The sequence below is a fragment of the Crocodylus siamensis genome, chromosome 1 (assembly GCF_052110815.1).
Source record: "Crocodylus siamensis isolate JL-2025a chromosome 1, ASM5211081v1, whole genome shotgun sequence".
Classification (NCBI taxonomy): Eukaryota; Metazoa; Chordata; order Crocodylia; family Crocodylidae; genus Crocodylus; species Crocodylus siamensis.
The window spans coordinates 273862528-273886115 of NC_143395.1; the positions used below are offsets into that span (position 1 = coordinate 273862528).

The following is a 23588-nucleotide window of genomic DNA, read 5'->3' on the forward strand; positions in this document are numbered from 1 at the left end:
GGCAGGAGTTGCCCATGGATCAGTGGTTCCCAATCTGTGGTACAGGTATCACCAGTGGTATGCAGACATACTGTCAATGGTGCGCGTTAACAGATTTATTGTAATTACTTTATATGACAAAAATTTGCTGGTGGTATTTAAGGTTGTATCATTTTCAATTGGTGGTGTGCAATCTGCCAGAGTTCAGGAACCACTGCTATAGAGTGATCTACAGATCATCTGTAGATAGCTAAATCCATATATACAAATAATCGATCTGCAGCTAGATCAGTAGATAGGTGTAGATCTGTGGATAGAGATGTATGAAGAGTTAGATTTGCACACAGATCTGTAGATAGATTTGTATAGGGAGAGAGAAATACAGGTGGATTTGTAGATAGTTAAATCTGTATATACCCGTGACAGGTCCGTATGCAGATCTGCAGATAGGCCTAGAGACAGATGTGTAGAGAGAGAGAAATGTACAAAGACAGATCAGTGGATCGATGACAGATCTGTAAATAGAGATCTCTCTCTCTCCAGACCTCTCTATATCACCAGACCTACCTACCTGCCTACATGCAGACCTAGCGGTAACTCCCTCCGCGCAGACCCACCTCTGCACCCACAGACCTCTCCCCCGCCCCGCCCCGCCCCGCCCGCGCTGAGCCCGGGGGAGGTACCCGGGCGGTGCGAGAGCCGGCTGCAACGGGTCCTAGCAGCTCGATACAGCAGGGACATTTTTCAAGAGACTTTGAAACAAAAACCAAAAAAACCCAAAAACCCAAACCCACGCTCCTAATAGTCAGGAGAGTTTTTTCCAGCCTGCAACCGCTTTTTTCTTTTTTTTTTTTTGCGTGTGCTTGGTGCGTCCCCTTTTCTACCGTGCTGGCCGGGCCCCGCTTGCATCCCTGGCTGGGGGCCGGCTGCGGGCGGCGCAGGTGCGCGCGGGGGCTGCCAGGGGCGGGCGGCAGTGCCGGGAGCCGGGGTGCCCGGCCGGTTGCGGGGCCATGCGGAGCAGGAGCAACTCCGGGGTGCGTCTGGACGGCTACGCCCGCCTGGTCCAGCACACCGTCCTGTGCCACCAGGTGAGCGCGCCTGCTCTGTCTGCGTGCGGCCGGGGCCGGGGATGGGGATGGGGAAGGGGAAGGGGAAGGGGCTGGTCCTGCTTGGAGCAGGGGGTGGCACTAGGTGCTGGTCCCTGCCAGCCCTGCTGGTGCGGGAGTCGGGGGCTCCGGGGTCCACCGCTCCGCACGCCCCTTCCCGCCAGGGTCACAGACAAGGTGATGTGACCTCTTGTATTGGACCAACTCAACAGTCTTTTATTCGTAGGTCTAATAAAAGAGATCATGGGAAAGATGTGGTCTCTTTTATTGGGCCAGCTAAATACAATCATTTATTTGTTGGTCGAAAAGATCTCGCAGAAAAGATGTGATCTGTTTTATTAGACTCACTCAACACAGACTTTTATTTGTTGGTCTAATAAAACAGATCACATCTACCCACACAGCCATGTCTGCCTGTGCCCTTAGACCAGGGGCAGGCAATTATTTTGGGCAGAGGGCTGATAACTGAGTTTTGGCAAGCCATCGACGGCCGCATGACAGGCAGCCCAGGGCAGTTTAATATTAATTTTAAAAAATTTTTAGGGGACCCGTGGGGTGGATAGCATGGCCTGGCAGGCCACATTAGACCAAAATGGTAACAACCAATAGACAGTTTGATTTTCAAAGCTAATCCTTTTTGGGTCCCTTGGTCATGCTGTGGGCTGCTACTGCAGCTAGCTGGGAGGGAAAGGGGCTGGGGGCATAGACCACTTCAAAGTTACTTGAATTCTTCATAGAAAAAATGTTATTGAAAAGGTTCCTGATTTTTAGCACCCTCCCCCCCGCCCCCCCCCCAAAAAAAAATAGGGGGAGGGGAAGGTTTTTCATTGGCAACTGAAAATCAAGCCGCCTATTGGTTGTCGCTGTATCGGTTGAAGGACCAACACAGACAAAGTTCTGTGGTTAGATGTGATCTTTTTTTAAACCAGCTAATACAAGATTGTGTTTAATTGGTGTAATAAAAGATATCATATCTTTTCTGTAGTCACTAATAAGACCAACTTATTAGACTAAGCTAGTATAATAAAAGATATCACAGCTACCCAAAGAACCTTGTCTGCCAAACTGTCTTTCCTATGTTTTTCAATGGAAAATGTTTAAGGTTAATTTTTTTCTGTAATGAAAATGCCAAACGTCAGAGAAAACCATGTTAGCTTCTGGGTGCATTTCCCTGCCTGAGCTCTGTAGCTGGTTGCCCACATGGGCTTCCCCAGAGGCACTCACTGGGTGGCTCCTCTCCCTGGACCCAGACCTCAGTGTGGTGGCTCTTGTGCTCGTGCATCTCAGCGCTACCAGAGTCTTGTGCACCTGATGGGGTCACCTGGGGCAGACAGGCCCGGGGGGAGGTTCCAGGCAAATTGCGGCCTAAGCCCTTAGCAGCAGATCTCAAAATGTCATGGTCTCCCAGGTGGGAGGTCTCCTGGCATCTGGGGTGACTCCCTCACCATGAATCGAGATGATGTGGTGGCTGTTTCCCTTGCCATGGCCCCCTGGATGAGCCTCAGTGGTATCTAGTGACGTACAGTTGTTGGCTTAGGCAGCACTGGGCTTGTACAATCTGTCACTGTAAGAATTTATGTAGAGAGAATTATGCTATGAAGTGTTGCATGAAGTGGTCTATGTTACCCCAAGTAAGCAACATGTTTGCTCTTCAAGAAAAGGCTGGTCAGAGATGCGCTGGGATGCTGCCACAGGTAAATATATTTAGTACTGGATTTTCTCCATAATATAGAGGGTGGATTTTTGGATATATGTATTAAAACCACTGGAAAATATCCTGTCCTTCAAGTGTATAACAAATACTGTACTCTTCTTGTGTGAACATCAAAAGCAATCATCAAAATTGTTCTTTCAAAAGTGTAAGCATGCTCAGGAGATGATCTTATAAAATAGATCAATGATGCATGAAAGCACAGTGAGCTCTTAAAGCTATTTTAACACTGTGTTTACTGTAATGTTGAGTGGCTTGACTTGCTGCCAGAAATGTGATCCTGCATCACTGACAGAGCTTCTGAAACTCCCGTAGCATAGATGCACTGCAGCGACTTCTAGCATATGCGGCTTTTGAATATCATTCATCTGACAGGACTGAATCCACAACAGAGCCGGATTCAGTGTTGCTAGGAAACTTACTTTGTTTAGTTTGTGCCTGTTATCACCCACTTCATACCAGATTCATAGGCCAGATTCTGATTTCAGTTATGCTGAAGTACATCTAGAGTTACTGCATCAACTTCAGTGGAGTGGTGTCAGATTTGTCCTTGTTTAACTTGCACAAGATTTTGGCCCCTTGTCTTACAGTTTTGCTGGATTTACTGAAAGAGTGATGATGTCAAGGGTGGCAGGCAAAAAATGTGACCCACTAGATATGTTTTGGCTCACAGATCTGCATGAGCACATACCATAGTGCTCTCTATTTGCTGCGCTTCTCTGCTTCATCCAGCATGCAGTCACTGGGTGTAAAAAGTCGTGGTGTCCTTTAATATGGCATGCTTCAATTAAAATAATGTAGTATATAAAGATGGGCCCACGAATATTTTTCCATGAGTCAGGTCCCAAATATACTTATTTGCACTTCCAGATGATCGTGGATGTTTGTTTCCCCAGGGAAAAGTAGAAGTGGCACAAGGTGGTGCTGCTGCAACACCTGTGCCATGCACACTCTGGTGTGCACAGCACGTTACCCCAGGTGGGTAGGGGAGGCTGGCCCCAGCAGTCTTACCTGGGAGCCTCCCCACAGGTAAGGCAGCCTTGGCAGGATGCCTGGCTGACAGCCAAGAATGTGGCTCCAATCGGCCAGGCTCTGCTCATGGGCGGTGCACGCTGCCATCATGTGTGCTGCCCCACTTTTTCTCAGTGTGGGGTTTTTTTGACCCTGGGATCTCCTGGGGTCAAACACCTCTCCCCGTGCTGCAGTGTAGCAGTGTGAGGAATGCCTGTATGTGCGGCACGTGGCGTCGCAGACGGGTCTGCTGTGTCACATACCGCATATCCATACTTCTCTGGATATGGCCTACAAGGCTACCTAGGAGGGTGGTAAGGCCCAAATCTGCTTATGCTGAAGTCTCTATAAGTTGTGCCATTGCCTGCAGAAAGCTAATGCCATATACATTTCTGAGTGAATATGACTGGGTATTAGTTAAAACCAATACAAATAATGAAAAGCGATATAATTGGTGTAAGAAATCCATGGAGCCTTATGAATAAAGCACTAGAGTAGAACTTAGGAGAACTGATTTCTGTTTCTGGCTCTGCCACTAGTTTGCTTTGTGACCTTGGGCAAGGTCACTTACTTCCCTGAGTTTCAAAATGGGGGCTGGGGAAATTATACCACTTCGCTGTGAGAGGATGCCCTTTATGATATAATAATGAAAGGTGTACTTTGAGAGCTATCCTGTTGTTATTGGTTAATAGTAATAATATACATTGGAACTGACCAGTATTTTTCCAAGGACAGATTGCATGATTTTATGAAAAAGTATGAGTAAACTCTCATTTTCATAAAGAGGTTTTTTAGAAAAAACAGATTCCCTTGACAATGATCACATAATAGGTGTGAAAAGATGATCAAAGCAGTGCCTATGCTTGACTGCACAGAGAGTTGTTGTAAAACAGCTTCCCCTTATTTCCCCACAAACTTTAAATATTGCATTTTGCTTTACTGTTGCAGATTTAAATGGAAGCACTCACCTAGCCTGATGTAGAGAGGAACAGTGCCTCAGCTGTTTTGTCATTTGTCCAATATCTATTTGGTAGGCAAATTTTAACTTTTTCTTTTGAAAAAGTAAACCAGGGGTACTAGATGAGAAAAGAATAGATGGCTGAAATGGAAACTACTTTTGACCATTTTTCTTTTCCCTTTTTTCCAGTTCATGTTATAGGCGCACTGGATTGTGTTCAGTTCCTCACAAACCAGCCAACCAAACAGACCCTGTTAGAGTTTAATGGTGATCTAACTTAATTTAGCCTTGATTTATCTGATCAACTACACTAATGAAAGCTAAAATACACTCTAGGTTGGATGCTGAACTCAGTTATATTGATCTAAGTCTGTAGTAGTTCCAATGAAGTCAGTGGTTATTTACTTCACTTTCCTATTAGTGCAATTGAGATCAGAGTAGCTGGAAAAGTTGTAAATAGAGATATTGTGTGTAGAACCACATATCAAATTATGACCTGTCTGGCAATCAGATCTCTGCTGCAGAGTTTCGTGCCTTTGCGGAGTCTGTTGACTTCAACAGGGTTCCTTTTTATATGCAGATCTGCCAGTGCCAAGGTTGATAACCTTTTTGGGAAGGCTGAAATAATACAGCTCTATCCAAAGCAAGCCAGCATTTGTAAGTTGTACTGCTGTCCCTTCATCCTGGTGCCCAATTGCCAGCACGGTGTTGTGTGAGCTGGTTGCTGCCAGAATGCTGCTGGTATCCCAGCTTCCTGGGCCAGATGGAATTGCTTGATTGATGGATCCAGCCCACACAGACTGTAGTTTGTTGACCTGGGGCCCATGCAGATGGATTTACAGGATCAGGGCTTACTGATCTAAACTAAAGTTAATAATGGCATTGTGACATGATACTCTGAGACGTGGACCATCTTTAAGTCCTGTTGATAGCTGCAGAAATTGAACCTACCTGGCATCAGAGACACTTAGCACCTTGTAAGATTGGACTGTTTGTACAGTACCATGGAGAAACTGAAAAAAAACCCACCCTCATTTTAAGAATAAGAATCTTACATCGTAGACAGAGTAACTTTAATTCCCTCTGTTTTACAGAATGCCTGTTCCAAAGCCTCTTGACTTGGTCTGATCCAAAGCACTTGGGATCAGATTTTGTCCTATGTTAGAAGTGCCTCTGTTTAGTCCCCCGGGTTCCCGTTATAGAGTAGGGTTCAGAAACCTTTTGGGAATGGCAGACTGAAAGAGCACAGGTTGGTCCAAGGTCAGCTGCCACTGCCTCTTATCCCTACCATTGAATTGCTGCTGATGTTTGTGGGCCAAACGAAATGACTTGGTGGGTCCTGACCCGGCCTGTGAACCCGTGGTTACTGATCCCTGATACAGCAAATTAGAAAAGCTGGGACTGCTGCTGGTTGTTGTTTTGGTTTTTTGTTTGTATATGCAAAAATTGAAAACAGCCCAGACCCCGGAAGCTGAAGGGTCTCCTGGAATTTTAAAGGATAGCTTTTTTTTGCCCCCAGAAATATCCATCATAGCGGCAGGAAGCATTTTCCATTGTACATCTGGCACCAGGCCGAGAATGGAGCCTCTGGGCAGGGGGGATAAAAGCTGTCCTCAGGCAGCTGGACAATCTCTGCAGTGCTAGAATTACAGCTACAGAGCAGTTCCTTTTATTGTAAGTCCCTGCCTAAGTAAGTGAGAAGTATGACATCTGCCTTTAAGAATTGCTGTTCTCCCTATTCAGATTAAACTGGACTTAAGATTTCTTCAGTGTTTTGTTTTCAAATTTCTCCTCTGATCTTGCTTGTCTTGCTTAGGAATGCCTTCAGCGGGCAATCCTTGTTGGGTGTTTGGGTGATGGCCTTACTCCATAAAATGAATGGAAGTGTGTAAAGCACCAGAGGGTTTGCTCACTCTGGGAAACCTCTATTATTAGAAGTGTAAACTCTTTGGGTGGGGACCATTTTTTCAACAGATGTATACTGTACATCTAAAAGGCCCTGATTTGGGCCTTGCTGTGCTATTGAATCCAAATAATAGTAATACTTATTAAGCCTGTAAACATTTGCTAAGTTACCACCTACATCTTCACTGATCATCCTTTGAGCAGCTTTGGGAACTTTAAAAATCATGGTGACAAACTGAAGGAAGTTCATAGTGAAATGAAAAATTACAAAGGTAATAGATGTTTTGGTAGAGCAAAAGAGGTGGCTCAAAACTGCTTGAAAGCTGTGCTCTCCAGGCAGCATAGATAATGGTCATAATTAATCTGAATAATTTTCTTCTCTGCACTTTCCAAGGGAGGACTGGAAAGGTTTTACTTACATTAATGGATGTAGAGATCAAAAACCCTGTGTGAGGTATATTAGGTAAATATTACTTTTCATATTTTTCTGGGAGTGGAAACAGCAGTTAATTGACTCTCAAGATCACGCGACAAGGCAGCTACACGTTTAAGCATGGATACCAGATCACCCACTTGCCTGTTCTGTATGTGAGCATGCTGCCATGCCATTTAATTAGTTTTACTTCAAACAACCTATTGCTAGATAGAACTGACTATTTTGCATGCCCATCTTATCCTTCTGGGTAGACTGAGAACTGCTCAGCTGTTAACTTTGAAATAGATTCTCCTTTCACTCTAGTAATGGTACTCTTAGATCTCAATTCAAACCCACTATAAACTTGTGAATGGTCATAAAGTACAATAAAATTGTAAATGTGAGGTCTGGTGTGTCTTTGTGCTGTTTTTGTCATCGTTTGATATGGAAAGAGCTACTGCAGTTCAGTAAATTGACTTTAAAATGACAATACCTGTGGATTTGTTTGCTCTTTCATTAGAATCCAGTTACAGGACTGCTTTCAGCCAGCGTTGACCACAAAGATGCTTGGGTCCGGGACAACATCTACAGTATTCTGGCTGTATGGGGCCTGGGAATGGCTTATCGGAAGAATGCAGACCGGGATGAGGATAAAGCCAAAGCCTATGAACTTGAGCAGGTATACCTAATTACCACATAGCGATATGCCTATCAGTGGTCCCACTGCATTTCTTTAATTATTTTATGAGGTATTTATTATTTATGTTGGCCTAGTACCTAGCATATTGCAAGGGCTTTCAAACTAACATGCAGTCACAATCCCAGGCCAGATTAATATTTAGATTTGGAGTATTTATCTGGTCTCTATTACCATAGTATCAGAGTGCCTCACAACCTTTCATGCATCTACTTAGCTTCTCAGTATTACTGTGGAGTAGGGAACTCCTCACTTCCTCAGCGGCAGCAACAGTCCCTTGGAGTCGAGGATGACATCCATCACGCTTGATGGGTCCTCAGGTGACTGAAGAGTCCGATTCTGGATACACACGTTCTTCGGCAATGAGGGCATGTGGTTGCATGGGGGAGTGGGATTCGAAGCCCCAAGTTGATCTTCTCTTTCATCCACTGCCACTGTTTCACCTCAGTATTGAGTCGTTGGGCCTTGAACTGGTGCGCACCTTGGTGCACTCTTCACTTAACGTCAGCCTGATTAACATTGTTTCATTATTACATCACACAACATTCAGTTATAATGCAGTTTGGGTCACCTGCTAGTAGGTAACTACTGTGATGTAATTTGATTTGCTTAAAGTTGCATTTTTGAAGAATGTAACTACTATGTTAAGCGAGGAGTAGCTGTATTTCTGTTTCTCAGTTGGAAAATAAAACAATACAAGATTAGTCTTTTAAATGTAGTTGCATCAAGGATCACACAAGAAGTGTGATATCAAGTAGGAAATTAAACCCCTGAGTCCTGGACTAGTGCCATAGATGTTGGGTCACTTATTCTGAAGTCACAGCATAACTTTTGCAAATTCTCTTTTTTTCAGGTTGAAAGACACATTTATTTTCTGCATTTAATGCAAAAATGAATGATTTTTCTTTATAGCAGTCCCTCTTGCAAACAGCATTGCTTGTATTTGCACTGTGACTAGACAAAGGGAAAAGTTCTAACTAGTTTTTTCATCTGTACCAGTGCGGTACTTTGCAGACATTTGGGGTGTATCCATTTGTTTTTGCCCACTTCCTCAACCCCCTGCACAAATTGAATACAACAAAAAGATTCTCTTCTCACTTCTTCAACTAGGCCAAACTTCCTTAACTAGTTAGAATATGCCTTTAGGAAAAGATTTTGGCTTTTCTGTGCAAGAATGTTGTCCACATAGAAACCAATAAGTTTCTTATACTTTTAGAAAACTAAAGAATTGAAGCAGTCTTGAACCCTCCTAGCTTAATAATGAGTTTTGATGTGCTTTGCTAGCAGTGAGTGTGTTAGATTTTTCCAGTGACCGCATCTTGGTTTTCCCACAAAAAGACACGTTCCAAGATAAAACTCTGGAAAACAAAGTTATCAGAAAAATATTTCGCTATAAGCATATCAGGTCATTCATGTCTATGCTTGCCGCAGGACAGTAGTACATATATAGCCTTGTTGTTAAGAACTGTTTGATATAGGTGATCATGCTGGTGATTGGAGAAAATAATTATATGGGTTCATTCCTGCAGAATGTCGTGAAACTGATGCGGGGACTTTTGCAGTGTATGATGAGACAGGTAATCAAATAATTACATTATTTACTGGTCTCTGTTGCTCAGCTGGATCTATTGCCTTACTGCAATTTGTGCATGAAGTAGAATATACTGTGGCAAAGAATGAAGGAGTACTGGCATTTTGTAAGATCGATAGTTCTTTTGGGTTCTATAGTCCTGTTGATTTAAAACAAGTGGCAATTAAAAGTTGCCACACAAGCCTATTGTGAGGGGGGTGTTCCCATATTTACCTCTGTTTATGTTTACGAAGCAGGGTACAATTCTTTGATCTGAGATTTCATTCAAATGACTGTGAAAACAGATGTGGGTGTTCAAATTTACGTATTTACTGGAAGTAAAACTGTTGTCCTGCATGTGGCTGGTCACACCTGCAACAAATTGCAGTTATACATACGCAAATTAATTTTTGAGGTTGCACAGCTATAATTAAGAGCTTAACTCAGCAAAGCACTTAAGCTTATGCCTTACTGAATGAGACAGTGGACTTACATGAGCTTAAATATGAACATTTGCTTAAGTGCTTTGCTGAATTCTGCCATCTGAGAGTACAGTAGGAGAAAATGGAACGTATTTGCTTGGTGTTCCTGGAGCAAAAGTGCCCTCGGACATGGTTTGTGTCTGACAGACCTCTTCCAGACTGCTTTGAATTTAAAAATTTGATCTTATTCTTAGGTGGACAAAGTAGAGAAATTCAAACACACACAGAGTACCAAGGACTGTCTGCATGCCAAATATAACTCGGCCACTTGTGCCACAGTGGTTGGGGATGACCAGTGGGGACATCTACAGGTAGATGCAACTTCCCTTTTCCTGCTCTTCCTAGCACAGATGACTGCATCAGGTAAGCAGTGTTTTAGCCCTGGCCATTTGGTACTCATGATAATTTAAGTTAAATGCTGCAAGCAGCTTTTAATAAGTAATTACATTTAAAGAATATGACAGTTACAGTTTTTTTCTTCTGCAAAATGGGGTACACCAATAATCATGAGTAAACGCTGCTTTTTGTTGGTATAAGATCCTAACTGTGTTCTGATTGCCCCTTCTTTCAAATGCCTAAAGAGAAGTGACTACCTTTGGACACATTAATTTTACTGCTGATTTTACTACTGATTTCTAACACCTTGTAGTTAGAAAGGTTTGGCACAGATGGTACTCTGAATATTAGAAGGTGAAAATCCCTCTGGCCAATGACATTAGAAATCAGTGCTCTAACTTGGGTTTGAGCATTATATTCTGTAGTAATGGTTTGATTGGGTTTTCCTGGCCCATATGAATTATAAGCAAATGTTATTTTGTTTTTCTTCATGGGAACACTCAAATAGCAGTAAATGATTTAAGAGGATCTGCTAGTTAAAGAGGAGTAACTTCCAGTAAGAGTGGGAGCCAGCTGCAGAATCCATCAAGCTTTCCACCTAAAGTAGATATTTCCTAAATATTGTGCCCTACTTAAATGTTGATGTCATCTATGACTGGGTAGAATGCCAAAACAAGTATTGGTGGTTGTCAGGCAACAGGGAACCTAAGTTTGACTATTGTGAGTAGCATGAAGTGTTCAGGTCTGTCAAGTTTGAGCATATATGCTAGTAAGAATACAGATAAACAATTAGTGCTCTGTATATAGCTCTGGATGAAGTGCTTCAGAAATAAAAGAAACTTAAGTGCAATGGTTGCTTTTAATTTTACAAATGCCAGGGAGCTGTTGGAGATGAAGCGGAGTGGATACAATGGCATACACGTGATGACGACTAGAAAGAAAATATTGGGACCATGTCTGATGGAAAATGGCAGCAGGGCATGCAACATTTAGAGGAGCCCTGTGCTCTTACTACAGGAGAGTAATATTTGTATAGAAAAGAGATGCTACTCGCTTGTGATTCAAGCATTATTAAAACAGAAACTTGAAGGGTAAATCTAATATAGCTAGTTAATGGAAACACAAAAGACATGGAGTGTCTTGTATCATGCATTTATTGTGTCTGAAAGGAGACACAATGTTATGAAGGATAATCGTTGGTTCTGTTGCTGCCCTGCAGACATCTTAGAGGTACATTTTTTATTAATTTTCAGAAGGGCACTAAATCAACATGGATCCTGATTATTCTGGCCCTGCTCCCTTGTTTCTTGGCACCTTTGTATTTGGATGCTTTACCAAGTCTACCCTTCGTAAAGAGTTATGACTATACTGCAGCTTCCCTGCTTCTTTTCTGTTCTCTGTGTGCCTTATAATGATCTACTTCTGAAAAAGTTGTCGTCAGACCTTTTGATGTTTGGATATGACCCTAAGTTTTGTTTTTTGTTAATCTTTGAACTAAAGAATATGTGCTAGTGACATTTAAAGTACTGCATCTATGGCAAGTGTTATGAGGCCTGATTCAATGTCTGTTGAAACTGATGAATCTTTCAATTGATTTCAGCAGGGATGGATTTCTAGCAAATAAAATGACAATTTGGCTGCCAAACATCCTTTTAGAATGTTACATTTTGTTTCTTTTTTATTAGGGTTGCGGATTATATTCACCCTTGATGAGGTTGCGTTCATACAGAATCTTGTTTTTTACATTGAGGCAGCTTACAAAGTAGCTGTAAGTATCTAAGTATTCTCTCAAGGAGCTGAAAGAGAGTCCTATAATTTTTTAATTGAATCTTTTATTTTGTTCCTTGGTAGCACTTACAGCTCCAGTTGGTCATTTTATAAATTATATCATTTTTTGTCCAAGAACAAAAAGCTTTAGGATGTGGGGAAGGGAATGGTAATTTTAAGAGATTGAGAGAAGCTGTATAGTAGGGGTATTGTTTACTTTGCCATACTTCCTGCTCTATGAAAAATTCATCCAATACTGCTAAGACCTCAATCCTGCTGAGATTTACTTGCATGCTTATCTTTGAGTTCAGTGAGTTTACTCACATACTTAAATATAAACACATAAATAAGGCTTTGGAGGGCCTAACTTCATAAACAAGTAGGTTCCTTTAGTGTTTTGTTTTTAAGTTTCAGTAGGCTCTTTTCCTTCTTCTTGTTACAGGATTATGGAATGTGGGAACGTGGGGATAAAACCAACCAGGGGATCCCGGAATTGAATGCAAGCTCTGTGGGAATGGCCAAAGTGAGAATGTTTTACTGATTTGTTCTTTGGATGTAAAATTAGAACCCATTGCCTCTCTTAATATGCCTGATTGCTTCCCCATCCTTGTGTTTGCTGATTACATGATGTTTGTACGTATTAATGTATGTAGATCTTAATGTCCTGTTGATTTTGGGCCCCCCCTGTCCCACACACCCACCCCCCGCAGCTCCTCACACTGTGGGGCAGGTGACTGTGGATCAGGGCAGTGGGGGTTGGACTAGATCAGTGGTTTTCAACCTTTTGTACCAGAACCCATTTGTAACCACTGATCTAGTCCGACCCCCACTGCTCAAAGCAGGACCATCCCCAACGAGATCATCCCAGCCAAGGCTTTGTCTAGCTACGTCTTGAAAACCTCCAAGAATGGAGATTCCACCACCTCTCTGGGTAATCTGTTCCAGTGTTTTACTGCCCTCCTCGGGAGAGAGTTTTTCCTTATATCTAACCTAAACTTCCTTTGCAACTTGAGACTGTTGCTCCTTGTTCTGCCATCTGCCACCACTGATAACAGTCTAGCTCCTTCTTCTTTGGAACTCCCCTTCAGGTAGTTGAAGTCTGCTATTGAAATCCCCCTCAGTCTTCTCTTCTCAGTGAGCCCAGTTCTTTCAACCTCTCCTCTTAAGTCATGTCCACCCAGTCCATTAACCATTTTTGTTGCCCTCTGCTTTGCTCTTTCCAATTTGTGCGCGTTTTTCCTGTAGTGGGGGGCCCAAAACTGAACACAGAACTCCAGATGTGGCTTCATCAGTGCCGAACAGAAGGGAAGAATCACTTCCTTTAATCTGTTGGCAACACTCGTACTAATGTAGTCCAGTATGCCATTAGTCTTCTTTGCAACAAGGGCACACTGCTGGCTCATATTCAGCTTATTGTTTACTGTAACCCCCAGGTCCTTTTCTGCAGAGCTGCTGCTTATCCAATCAGTCCCCAGCCTGTACTGGTGCATGGGATTGTTCTGCCCTTAGTGCAGAACTTTGCACTCATCCTTATTGAACCTCATGAGATTTCATTTGGTCCTGTCCTCCTGAATCCTGGTCCTACCCCCAGCATATCTACTAGTCCCCGCAGCTTGGTGTCATCTGCAAACCTGTGGAGGATCCACTCTATCCCATCTTCCATATCATTGATGAAAATATTGAACAAAACCGGCCTCAATATCTATTTCTGGAGACTGCTAAAAGCCTGTCAGTGGTTTCATGGATTAATAGATTCTAGGGTCAGAAGTGATCTCAACAGATCATCGAGTTCAACCTCCTCCGTGGGCAAGAAAGAGTGCTGGGGTCAGATGACACCAGCCAGATGGCTATCCAGCCTTCTCTTAAAGACCCCCAAGGTAGGGAAGAGCACTACCTTCCTTGGAAGTCCATTTCAAATTTTGGCTACCCTTACCATGAAGAAGTTTTTCTTGATATCTAGCTTAAATCTGCTCTCTGTCAGTTTGTGACCATTGTTCCTTGTTACCCCAAGAGGTGCCCTGGTGAACAGAGCATCTCCAATCCCTCTATGCACTCCCCTAATGAATTTGTAGGCAGCCACAAGACACCTCTCAGCCTTCTCTTGTGGAGGCTGAAGAGGTCCAGGTCCCTCAGTCTCCCCTCATAGGGCTTGTCCTGTAAGCCCCTAATCATACGAGTGGCCCTCCTCTGGACGTTCTTGAGTCTATCAACATCCTTCTTGAAGTATGGTGCCCAAAACTGGACACAGTACTTCAGCTGTGGCTGACCAATGCCGCACCTCCTTGGATCTATCTGTCATGCATCTGCTGATGTATGATAAAGTGAGGTTAGCTTTGCTGATGATTTTGTCACACTCACGACTCATGTTCATCTTGGAGTCCACTATGACTCCGAGATCCCTTTCCATTTCTGTGCTGCTGAGAGGGTCACTTCCCAGCCAGTAGGTGTGCTGGATATTTTTGCACCCAAGGTGCAGCACTCTGCACTTGTCCTTGTTGTACTGCATCATATTGTGTACTGCCCACTTCTGTAACCTGTCCAGGTCTGCGTCCAATCGTTCCCTACCCTCCAGGGTGTGCACATCACCCTACAATTTAGTATCGTCTGCAAACTTGGACAGAGTACACTTCACACCCATATCCAAGTCACTGATGAAGATATTGAAGAGTACAGGTCCAAGAACCGAACACTGCAGGACTCCACTACTCACATCCTTCCAGGTCGATACCGACCCATCTACTACCACTCTCTGGGTGTGACCGCTAAGCCAATTGCCACCCGCTGGACCATGTAAACATCTATGTCACAGCCTTTATGAGAATAGGATGAGATACCGTATCAAAGGCCTTGCCCGAGTCCAAGAAAATGACATCTGCCTCTACTCCTGTGTCTAAACATTTTGTGACCCTGTCATGAAACAAAATCAGATTGGTCAGGCATGATCTACCTGCTACAAATCCATGCTGGCTTCCCTGTTGCATTATTTTTCTCACTGGACTCCCACAAATATGATCCTTCATAATCTTTTTAATTCTTCATAATCTTTTCTGATTCTCAGCCTTGTTAGACTCAAGGCACACCTTGGCAAATGCCAGCTCTTAGCTTTTCCTTGTTTTTTATCTACAAAAAATTAAATAGAGCAGTTCTTTTGTTGCAGAGAACTTAGAAAGACCATAACGGGTGAGAGTGCTTTTGACATTATTCATCCCTATTTGAAATGTCTGGGTTTATCTTGTGAATCATATGTAGGTGTTTGCATACCTAACAGTGTAAAAGATTTTAAGAAGATTTTATGGCATCCCACAGTGCTGCAGCGCACTGGTTGAAGATCACTGTGCTAGACAGATGAGCATAAAGTGGCTTCTCTCCCCCTTGGGAGTTAAACATTCTGTTTGTGTAGCGATCTCAAAACAGAAATAATTTCTGGAAAAGTAACAAAGTGTATCTCTAAGGAGTAAGATAAAAATAGCTGGAAGAGATCATTAATAGGAATGTATTTAAAGTCCACAGTATGAATCAAGCTCTGTACACTCTGTCGCATAGTGAAAGGACAAAGAGATATTTCCAGAAAATGAAAGCTACCAAACTTAATAAAACAAACCAGTGTTAGTTTTTTGTTTTGTTTTTTTCCATAATGTATGATTAATCTACAGAACTCACTGTCACCAAACAGTGCTAAGGCTTAGCACTTAATTAGATTCCAAAGAGGATTGTTATGGTTCCTGAGGACACCCTTGGATATGTTTAGGTAATAAAGGAGACAATCCTGCTTTTTCTTGTCCAGAAGCCAATGAAATATCAAAGAAGTTAGTAATAAGCTTAGCCTAAAATGAAATTTATTCCAAAGGTAATCACTATCAAATTTCTTGGACTTTCCTTGCTTCTTTTCTCCTATTGACTCTAGTCACTATATTGGCCTGACTGCTGTATATTCATTGGCTGAGGTTGCACTGCAGAAAAAAAAAGCACATTTGATTCTCTGGGATCCTGAACAATATGAAGTGTTTGCATACGTAGAGGAGTTAGGCGCTAGTAAACAGAAAGAAAAATGGTGGGGGGGGGGCATTGTTCAACATATTTTTCTCTCGTCACTACATGTATAGGAGGAGGAGAGAGAGAACTGTTGAGTATAAATAGTCCCAGAGCAACACAGAATATACTTCCTTGGGAGGGTCTATACGTGGCTTGCCCATGGGTCCAACTGTACATTCTCTTGCAGGACATTCTTGTCATTATCAATAACAGATCTCCTGATTTAAATGGCAGGCTAGTAAAGAGAAAAGCTATTCATAGTTTCCAGGCTTGGCAGCAAAACTCCTGATATTTGCATGGAAGGAAGAAACGTGTTCATGCCTCCAGCGAGACCAAGGCTATGTAGAGGGTACAACTGTGAATGTTGCTCATGTCGGAAATAAGTTTGCACTACAGTAAATACCTATCATGAAAACAGACGAGGAAACCCTGTTTACATCTGGTATGACTCCACTAGCCAGGCAGAGCTGACCTGACTGTAGCCCGTAGCACCTGCTATCCTCCCCTGGCATCCCTGTGTCCCAATCCCAGTACTTTCTGCTGCAGCAGATTACACAGGGAGGCAGTAGAGTGGCAGGCATTGAAGTAGGGACTATGGGAGGGAAGGTAGTTGGGGAGTCAAGCCACCCCCCCAACCACCCCACAACCTCTGAACCCCTGCTTCTCTTCCCACTACTACCGTTTACCTTTGCTCTGGCTCCAGCATGGTTCCAGCCCACAGGAAAAATCACATTTACTCTAGCCCCAGCCTGGCCCAGGAGCAGAGGCGGCGCAGCACCAGCTCCAGGCCAGGGTCTGGGGCGAGCTGCTGCTGCTGCCACATCAGCTGTTACCAGGCAAGCATGTGTCCCAGGCTGGAGAGGGGACAGAGCCAGAGCAAAGGTAGGGGTGGAGGATGGGGTGGAGCAAACAGGGGCAAGAGGCAACAGAGGGCATGTAAGTGGGGAGGCAGCAGCTGAAGCTCTGACCTGACCCCGGGTTGGAGTCAGAGCCACAGCAGCCTCCTGCTCCCCCATTGCTTCTTACTTGAAGCCAAGATAAGGGACATTCCCTACCATCTAAATGGGGGGAAAAAACCTTGTCTTGCATTTGGATAAACATGGTATTTTCTTGTTGATTAGCTTCTTTCAGGGAGCATCTAGCATTTTGTTTGTTTTACATGGCATTTTTAATCCATGGCATGGGAAGGCAGTCTTCTGCTTCCTTGAATCTTAATAAACAAACTCCACTCTGTGTTCTAACAAGATCTCATTGCCTTTTATCAGTCATAAGAATCCAACCAAAGGACTATCTAAGGTCACTTGTCTATTTCCATTATCTTCATTGGATGTTGATTGGGCATTTAAGTTCAGAAATCTGGATTAATGTATATGTGTTTCTAAAGGCAGCACTGGAAGCAATTGATGAACTAGATCTTTTTGGAGCTCATGGAGGGCACAAATCAGTGATCCACGTCCTTCCTGATGAAGTTGAACACTGCCAGGTAAAAAGTAGATTCCCATGTTCCTTTGATATGAGTAAGCTCAAACCTACTTTTTATAAAGTACTGACAAAATAAACCCCAAACTTTAATCTGCTGATGATTTCAGAAGATACAGCATGCATTCTGTTTACAGGAGTTCACCTGATTTTTGATTAATTCCATCTACATTCATTTTTAAAAAGCTCTCATTCAGCCAGTTCCAAGCTGTTTTTGAAAAATACTGATGTGTTCTATTGGCATCTAACATCATCCTTTTTGAAGAAGCCAAATTTTATATCATTATTTTTGTTTTGCTTTTGTGTTTCCCAGTCTATTTTATATTCCATGTTGCCAAGAGCTTCCACATCAAAGGAGATTGATGCTGGGCTTCTTTCCATTATTTCTTACCCAGCTTTTGCAGTGGAGGATGTGAACCTTGTTAATGCAACAAAAAATGAAATCATAGCCAAACTGCAAGTAAGAGCTTTCTTCTTTCTACTTCGGAAGAGGAAGGGAACCTTTTGTTTTGCCTCTTCAGAAGTTTAATGGGTGTGGCATAGTAAGCGTGCCTGGGGGAGGGTGGCATAAAAAACCCTCAAACCTAACCCTAACATAATATAAAACCAGAAAGAAATTTGTAATAAAATGTTCACTTGGACACCTGAAGGAGGGCAGGTTGCACAATGATTTCAAGAGTCATTTTTCTCTCTTATGTTTGCAGGGACGTTATGGCTGTTGTCGTTTCCTTCGTGATGGTTATAAAACACCAAAAGAGGTCCTGTAATTGCAGACTCTTCAGTTGACATTTTGAACAGTTTTTTTTAAGTTATCCCAACTTTGTGCCTGCATTTTTTTTCTCTTTTTTAAATCTTGTTACAAATAGAAGTGTTCTGTATCATTACCAAGACTGCACAGTTAGAAAAACCATGCAGTTGTATATAGTTCATTTTGGCATACAATCCAGAAATAAACATTACTTGACTGACAGTGAAATCTAGCCAACATAGTGTAATGTATGAGGGGAAAAATGATCAGCAGCAAAACCTAGATCACAATCTGATAGTAAAAGCGGATGCTATTATAACAAAATATGTTTCTAAAGTGAAACAATGTCAGGAACTGCAGACGTGTCATCATATACTGTCATTGGTGAAGTGAACTGTGGTTATCTTGGTGAGACCTAGGTTTTTGCAGCTGAGCTTGGATGATGCATTTTGGGAAATGGATGAGTGTTTTTGTGAGGCGAGTATGAACGTGCAAGGGAGAGGAATGAACGTGATGTATGGAGCTGCGTGGGTTGATTCTGTATTTCCTGCAGTGTACGTGCAATGTATGAAACAAATCATGTCAAATATTAATTGCATATCTTCCACAGGAAGTAAATTCAAATTTATTTGATTTCTAGGATCCAAACAGATTACATTATGACCCAGCTGAGCTCAAGCTCTTTGAGAAAATAGAATGTGAGTGGCCAGTCTTCTGGACCTATTTCCTAATTGATGGAATCTTCAATGGGGAGAAAATTCAGGTTAGGAAAGAAGTGGCTTCAGTTATTAAATCTATTCTCATGCTTGTTTTAAATGATCATGTAAGTCCCTTGGATAACTTTATCTAGATCCCAAGATTGGTTGGTTAGGGGCAAATCCTTCCCCGAGTGATAAACTTGGGGACATGAGTGACTGGTGCCTCCTGAATCTCAGGGGCCCCTGCAGAAGCCGCTGATAGCGGCGGCCCTGTCAGGGGGCCAGCAGCCCTACCGACAGTATCAGTGTCGGCTGTTGGTGGGGGGAGGAAGACGGGCACGTGCACCCCCACCAGTTGCCTATGCTTGCGGAAGTAGACTGCATATCAGATGTCCGTGGAGAGGGGCTGAGAAGGCAATCCTTCCCATTGGGCCATGAAGAAGTTTCTGTAACTCCAGATGCACTGCTGAGTAGGTCTGAGTAGCACAGATTCATTATCCCCACTTCTTTTCCTGTTCACACTTGTTATCTGTGGGCTTCTAGCAGGGTGGATAAAAAAAATCAACTATTTATTTTAAATAAAAAATTTGCAATTTTTTTTATTTAATTGCATTTTTTATTTTTTTGTTAAGATGCTTTTTATAAAAAAACCTATATAAAAATAGTTTAAATTTAAGATATGTTAAAGCTCAAAGATAGCATCACGGAATAGAGATTATAACTTTTAATAATATACTAGTTGAGACAATATATTCATGTAACATTTTTAGAAAAGTTTCATAAATACATCACAGCAGGCCAGCGGACTGTATTATGGGCCCAATCTTACAGGGTTCTCAGAGGCTCCTCTACAGATTAGTTAAGATTACAGAACACCAGTCTACCCAATGGGACTCAGTGCTCAGTCTAGAAGATCCCATTAAGCATCTCTGTGATGCTTAGTTTCAGTTCTCAAACTGGATCTGTGTCTCCAAAGATAACACACTTGTTAGAAGTATTTGGACATGAGAGATAACAGACCTGATTACCTACTCATCTCTGTGAATTTGTGTACACAGTGTCAAGCCCTTACTTCTCTCTAAAAGTGCAGTTTCAAGAAGTTAAATTAATCGAGGATATGAAAAAACAAGAATGCACTTTTTGTAGAAAACAGTAATTAAATGGAGGCTTTCTGACTACTGATTTTAAATCATGATTTAAATCATGAATTAAATTGATTTGGTTCAAATGAGATCCACCCTGGCTTTTAGCAGTGCATCCCTCTTCCCCAACCTGTTCCTTCTCTGAGAATTGGATCTGCAGAGCTGCATGCTTTGGGATTTAAGCAAGGTTGGCCCCTTGACAAAGGCTATGTTTTGCAGAAGGAATGAGCAATTTCATTATATCTCATTGCTGTTTCCAGCACTCACTGCTGGGGAGGGCAGATTTGGCAGCCCTTTAATAATTGTTCTTTTGAGGAAGTTCTGGACTGAAGTGATAAATAGCAGCAAACCACCCAGCTTAGAAGACAGTATTCTAGGAGTTCTGAAGAATGAAGGGGCAGAGAAACTAATGGATGCATGATTTAAAATCATGCAGTGTGGAGAAGAGATAAAGGGTTTCATATATGATGCTAATTTTAAAAGAGGATGCTAGACGTAAAGCTGGGAGTTACAAACAAGGAAGCCTTTATTTTAATACCAGTTTCATAAACCAACTGAAAGACTAATTGAGAACAGAAATGTAGAATGCTGAGATGAGCACGGTATGATAGGAAGAACAGAATGGCTTCTGGAGGGGGAAAAATGCTATTTTAAACTACATAAATTCTTTAACTAAACCGTTAAATAACAAAGTAGTATTAGGGAGAGGTGAAAAAAGTACTACTGAAAGGTAGAATTTGGATAGAAGATGGAATACGACGTGGTGATAACGACACCCAAAATTTCGTATAAGTACCGTTACTTCAGGTAGCAGTAATCTGAAAAAAGGAGATAAGTGGTCAGGTAGCAAAATTTGCAAAAGCAAAATTATTTACATTTATTCATGATTTGGCATAAGTTATAAAGAGCATCAAACCAGGGAAATCCAAAGTGAAGGCAGATGAAATTTTATGCTGACAAAAGCTGAACTGCTCTTTCATATTGCTCTGTTCTAAAATAACTGTCAATGATCAGGAAATAAAACTGGATGGATGTCAAGAAAATAATGATTTTTTTAAAATTCTATACTAAGCTGTGCTCTTATTTACAGTGTCTTCTCTAATTGTGCAAGAATAATTGGATTTTCCATTAATTAGAAGAACCAATTTAAAATTGGTTATTAGAAATGTTAACAATTAACATGCTGAATTTATTAACATGTTGCAAATACAAGTTAATAGTTTAACTGAATTCAGTGTAGTAGGGATGCAGCTGTATATTTAGACATTAGCAAGTTATAAGGGATATGAACTGTTATGTGTTGAACAGGAACCATTGACTTCCTCTGAGGGCAGGCTATTGTGTAATTGTCCGTTGCTGGTTTCTTCTGTAGCTGGCAGCTAGAAATAATGAGTCAATGAATTTGATCCATTATGGCAAATCTTGTATTAGGAGGTGCCTATTGCTTAAATAGATCTTAAGAATAAATAAGACATGTTCATCTATTTTTTGTTTGTTTCATATTGCACCCTGCCCCCCACCACACACTCACTCACTCACTCACTCACTCACTCACTCACTCACTCACTCTTTCCTTCACAACAATTCTGAGCTTGTGGATCTCTGATTCAGATCCAAGATCCCAATCATTGGGACTGGCCAAGGCTAAAGCTGGGGGTTTCTGACTGAGGTGCATTAGTACTCCTGCTGTTGCTGGAAACCTAGAAGTCCCGAGCTGGAGAATCTTGCTTTTTTTACTTGGGGTCACACTGATCACCAAATACAGGGTCAGGAAGGAATTGTTCCCCTAGGTAAGATTGGAATAGATTGGGGGGGGGGGGGGGGGGCGGGGGGACCTTCTGCATTTGCCTGTAGTCTTCTCAGTGGTTCTCAACCTTTTTTGTAATAGGACCCATTTGTAAACATTGATGTCAGTCCTGACACAGTAAATAGTTTAAGTAGCTAGCCTCCTGCCAGCCTGCAAGGGGAAATCCATGCTTTCCCATGTTTTTCTCCTTTTATAGTTTTTATGTAATTCCCATGTTTTTATGTAATTGTTCATGACCCTTTTTATATTCTTATGACCCACTCTTGAGTCAGAGCCGATGGGTTGAGATGTAGATCATGGTCCTTTTCTTAGGATCTTCTGAACGCATATTAACAAACTGCTTCCATGTTGTTGAATTGACAGTGCCCTCATCTCCATGACTTTTACATATAACGTGCATAGGGTGTTACTCATGTTTCAGATCTTGTTCCTGGTACTTGTAGATGCAGTCCTGAAGTGGCAGTTTTGGGGTTTCCTTTGGTTACAATAGCTGCAAACTCAGGGGGCTGGACTTGTTGGCTCAGGAGACCCCTTCTGATACTGTGTTCTTAGAAAAACAGGCTATACAATATAATTTTCCTTTTTTCTGCTTGCTTTTTCTTCTCCATTTCACCCCCGCTCCCAAGAAAAATAGTAACTCAACAATAAAAGCTTTCTTCTGCTCTCCTCACCACAGTTTAATGGAGATGAATTGTTCATTTAAAATGCAACCTACAGCAACCCCTCTCACCCCCTGAAGTCCAGGAATGTATTCTGCATTTGAGAGACAGAAGAAATACAGAGCATATTCAGAAATCGTCAAATTACTTTCATGGTGCAGTAAATTAATGATCTCTCTTTTATAAAGAATCTGCTTTTAGAATGAGGTAGTGGTATTTTTAAGACAGTTGAAAATAAATGATAACTTGCTTTAATGTTCCACATATTCCACATAGGTTTTTATATTCCAAAACCAGGTTATAAAATAGGAAAAAGTTTTTTCTGTTCCTAATTTCTAGGAGATCTGTTAAAAAAAAGAGTGAGAGTATGCTCATGGTCCTCCTTCATGTCATGGCTGTTGGGTTAAGGAACTCTGCTTCACTCCTCCTCCCCCTTCTCCCCATCTGCACTAGCATATTTATTAGAAAAGATCTTAATGTTGCTTTTCTGATGCGGTATATAAAATTAGAGCTTTTCTTTTCTTGAATGTAATATGGACTCTACCTTTGCCTGTAGGTACAAGAATACAGAGAGGCCCTTGAAGGTGTACTTATTAGAGAAAAGAATGGCATTCTCCTGGTGCCAGAGCTGTATGCTGTCCCTCCTGATAAGGTATTGCAAAAAAAAAAGTTAACTGAAATTAGCTGCTCCTTTTTTGAAGTGCAGCTATAAAATGACAAAGCTGTAGTTGATAAATACAATAAGAAATGTGTGTGGTAGCTTTTGTGGGTTTTCTTTTCTTTTTTAAATAATTGAGTAATAATGCACAATTTCCAATGAAGAAACTCTGGTACCTTGCAAGTTTCCACAACTCCAGTGCCTGATCTGAGAATATTGAATAGTAAGAAAGAACAAAAGCATTGTGGAGCACTGACAGCAGGGAGATATGTTAGGGCTGGTCTAAACATTTACAACTTGTTTGTACAAACAATATTTCCACTCCCACCTCCCCGCAGATTATTTTGGTAGGGACTCCAAGAAAAAAGTCAGGGTAGGTAGATTATTTGTTAGGGAGTCCAAGAAATGAGGAGGGTAGGTTTTGCCTG

General features: G+C 41.9%; 1 protein-coding gene across 7 annotated transcripts in view; it reads left to right on the forward strand.

Annotated features, from left to right (window-relative positions):
• Positions 1-911: 911 nt before the first annotated feature.
• Positions 912-23588, forward strand: part of PHKA2 (phosphorylase kinase regulatory subunit alpha 2) — a 67067-nt gene continuing 44390 nt past the window's right edge. For 6 of the 7 annotated variants that reach the window (XR_016444173.1, XM_090062769.1, XM_090062726.1 and 3 more), the window contains exons 1-11: positions 912-1067; positions 7606-7764; positions 9312-9359; positions 10029-10197; positions 11856-11938; positions 12380-12460; positions 17354-17452; positions 17762-17908; positions 18153-18206; positions 18837-18959; positions 23059-23154. Coding sequence is in view for 6 of the 7 variants with exons in the window: in XM_090062769.1 (XP_089918895.1) it covers positions 990-1067; positions 7606-7764; positions 9312-9359; positions 10029-10197; positions 11856-11938; positions 12380-12460; positions 17354-17452; positions 17762-17908; positions 18153-18206; positions 18837-18959; positions 23059-23154 (1137 nt within the window). In the remaining variant the exon portion in view is untranslated. Of the gene's footprint in view, positions 1068-6284; positions 6456-7605; positions 7765-9311; positions 9360-10028; positions 10198-11855; positions 11939-12379; positions 12461-17353; positions 17453-17761; positions 17909-18152; positions 18207-18836; positions 18960-23058; positions 23155-23588 lie in introns of all 7 variants that reach the window. The other variant, XM_090062744.1, reaches the window with a different exon arrangement.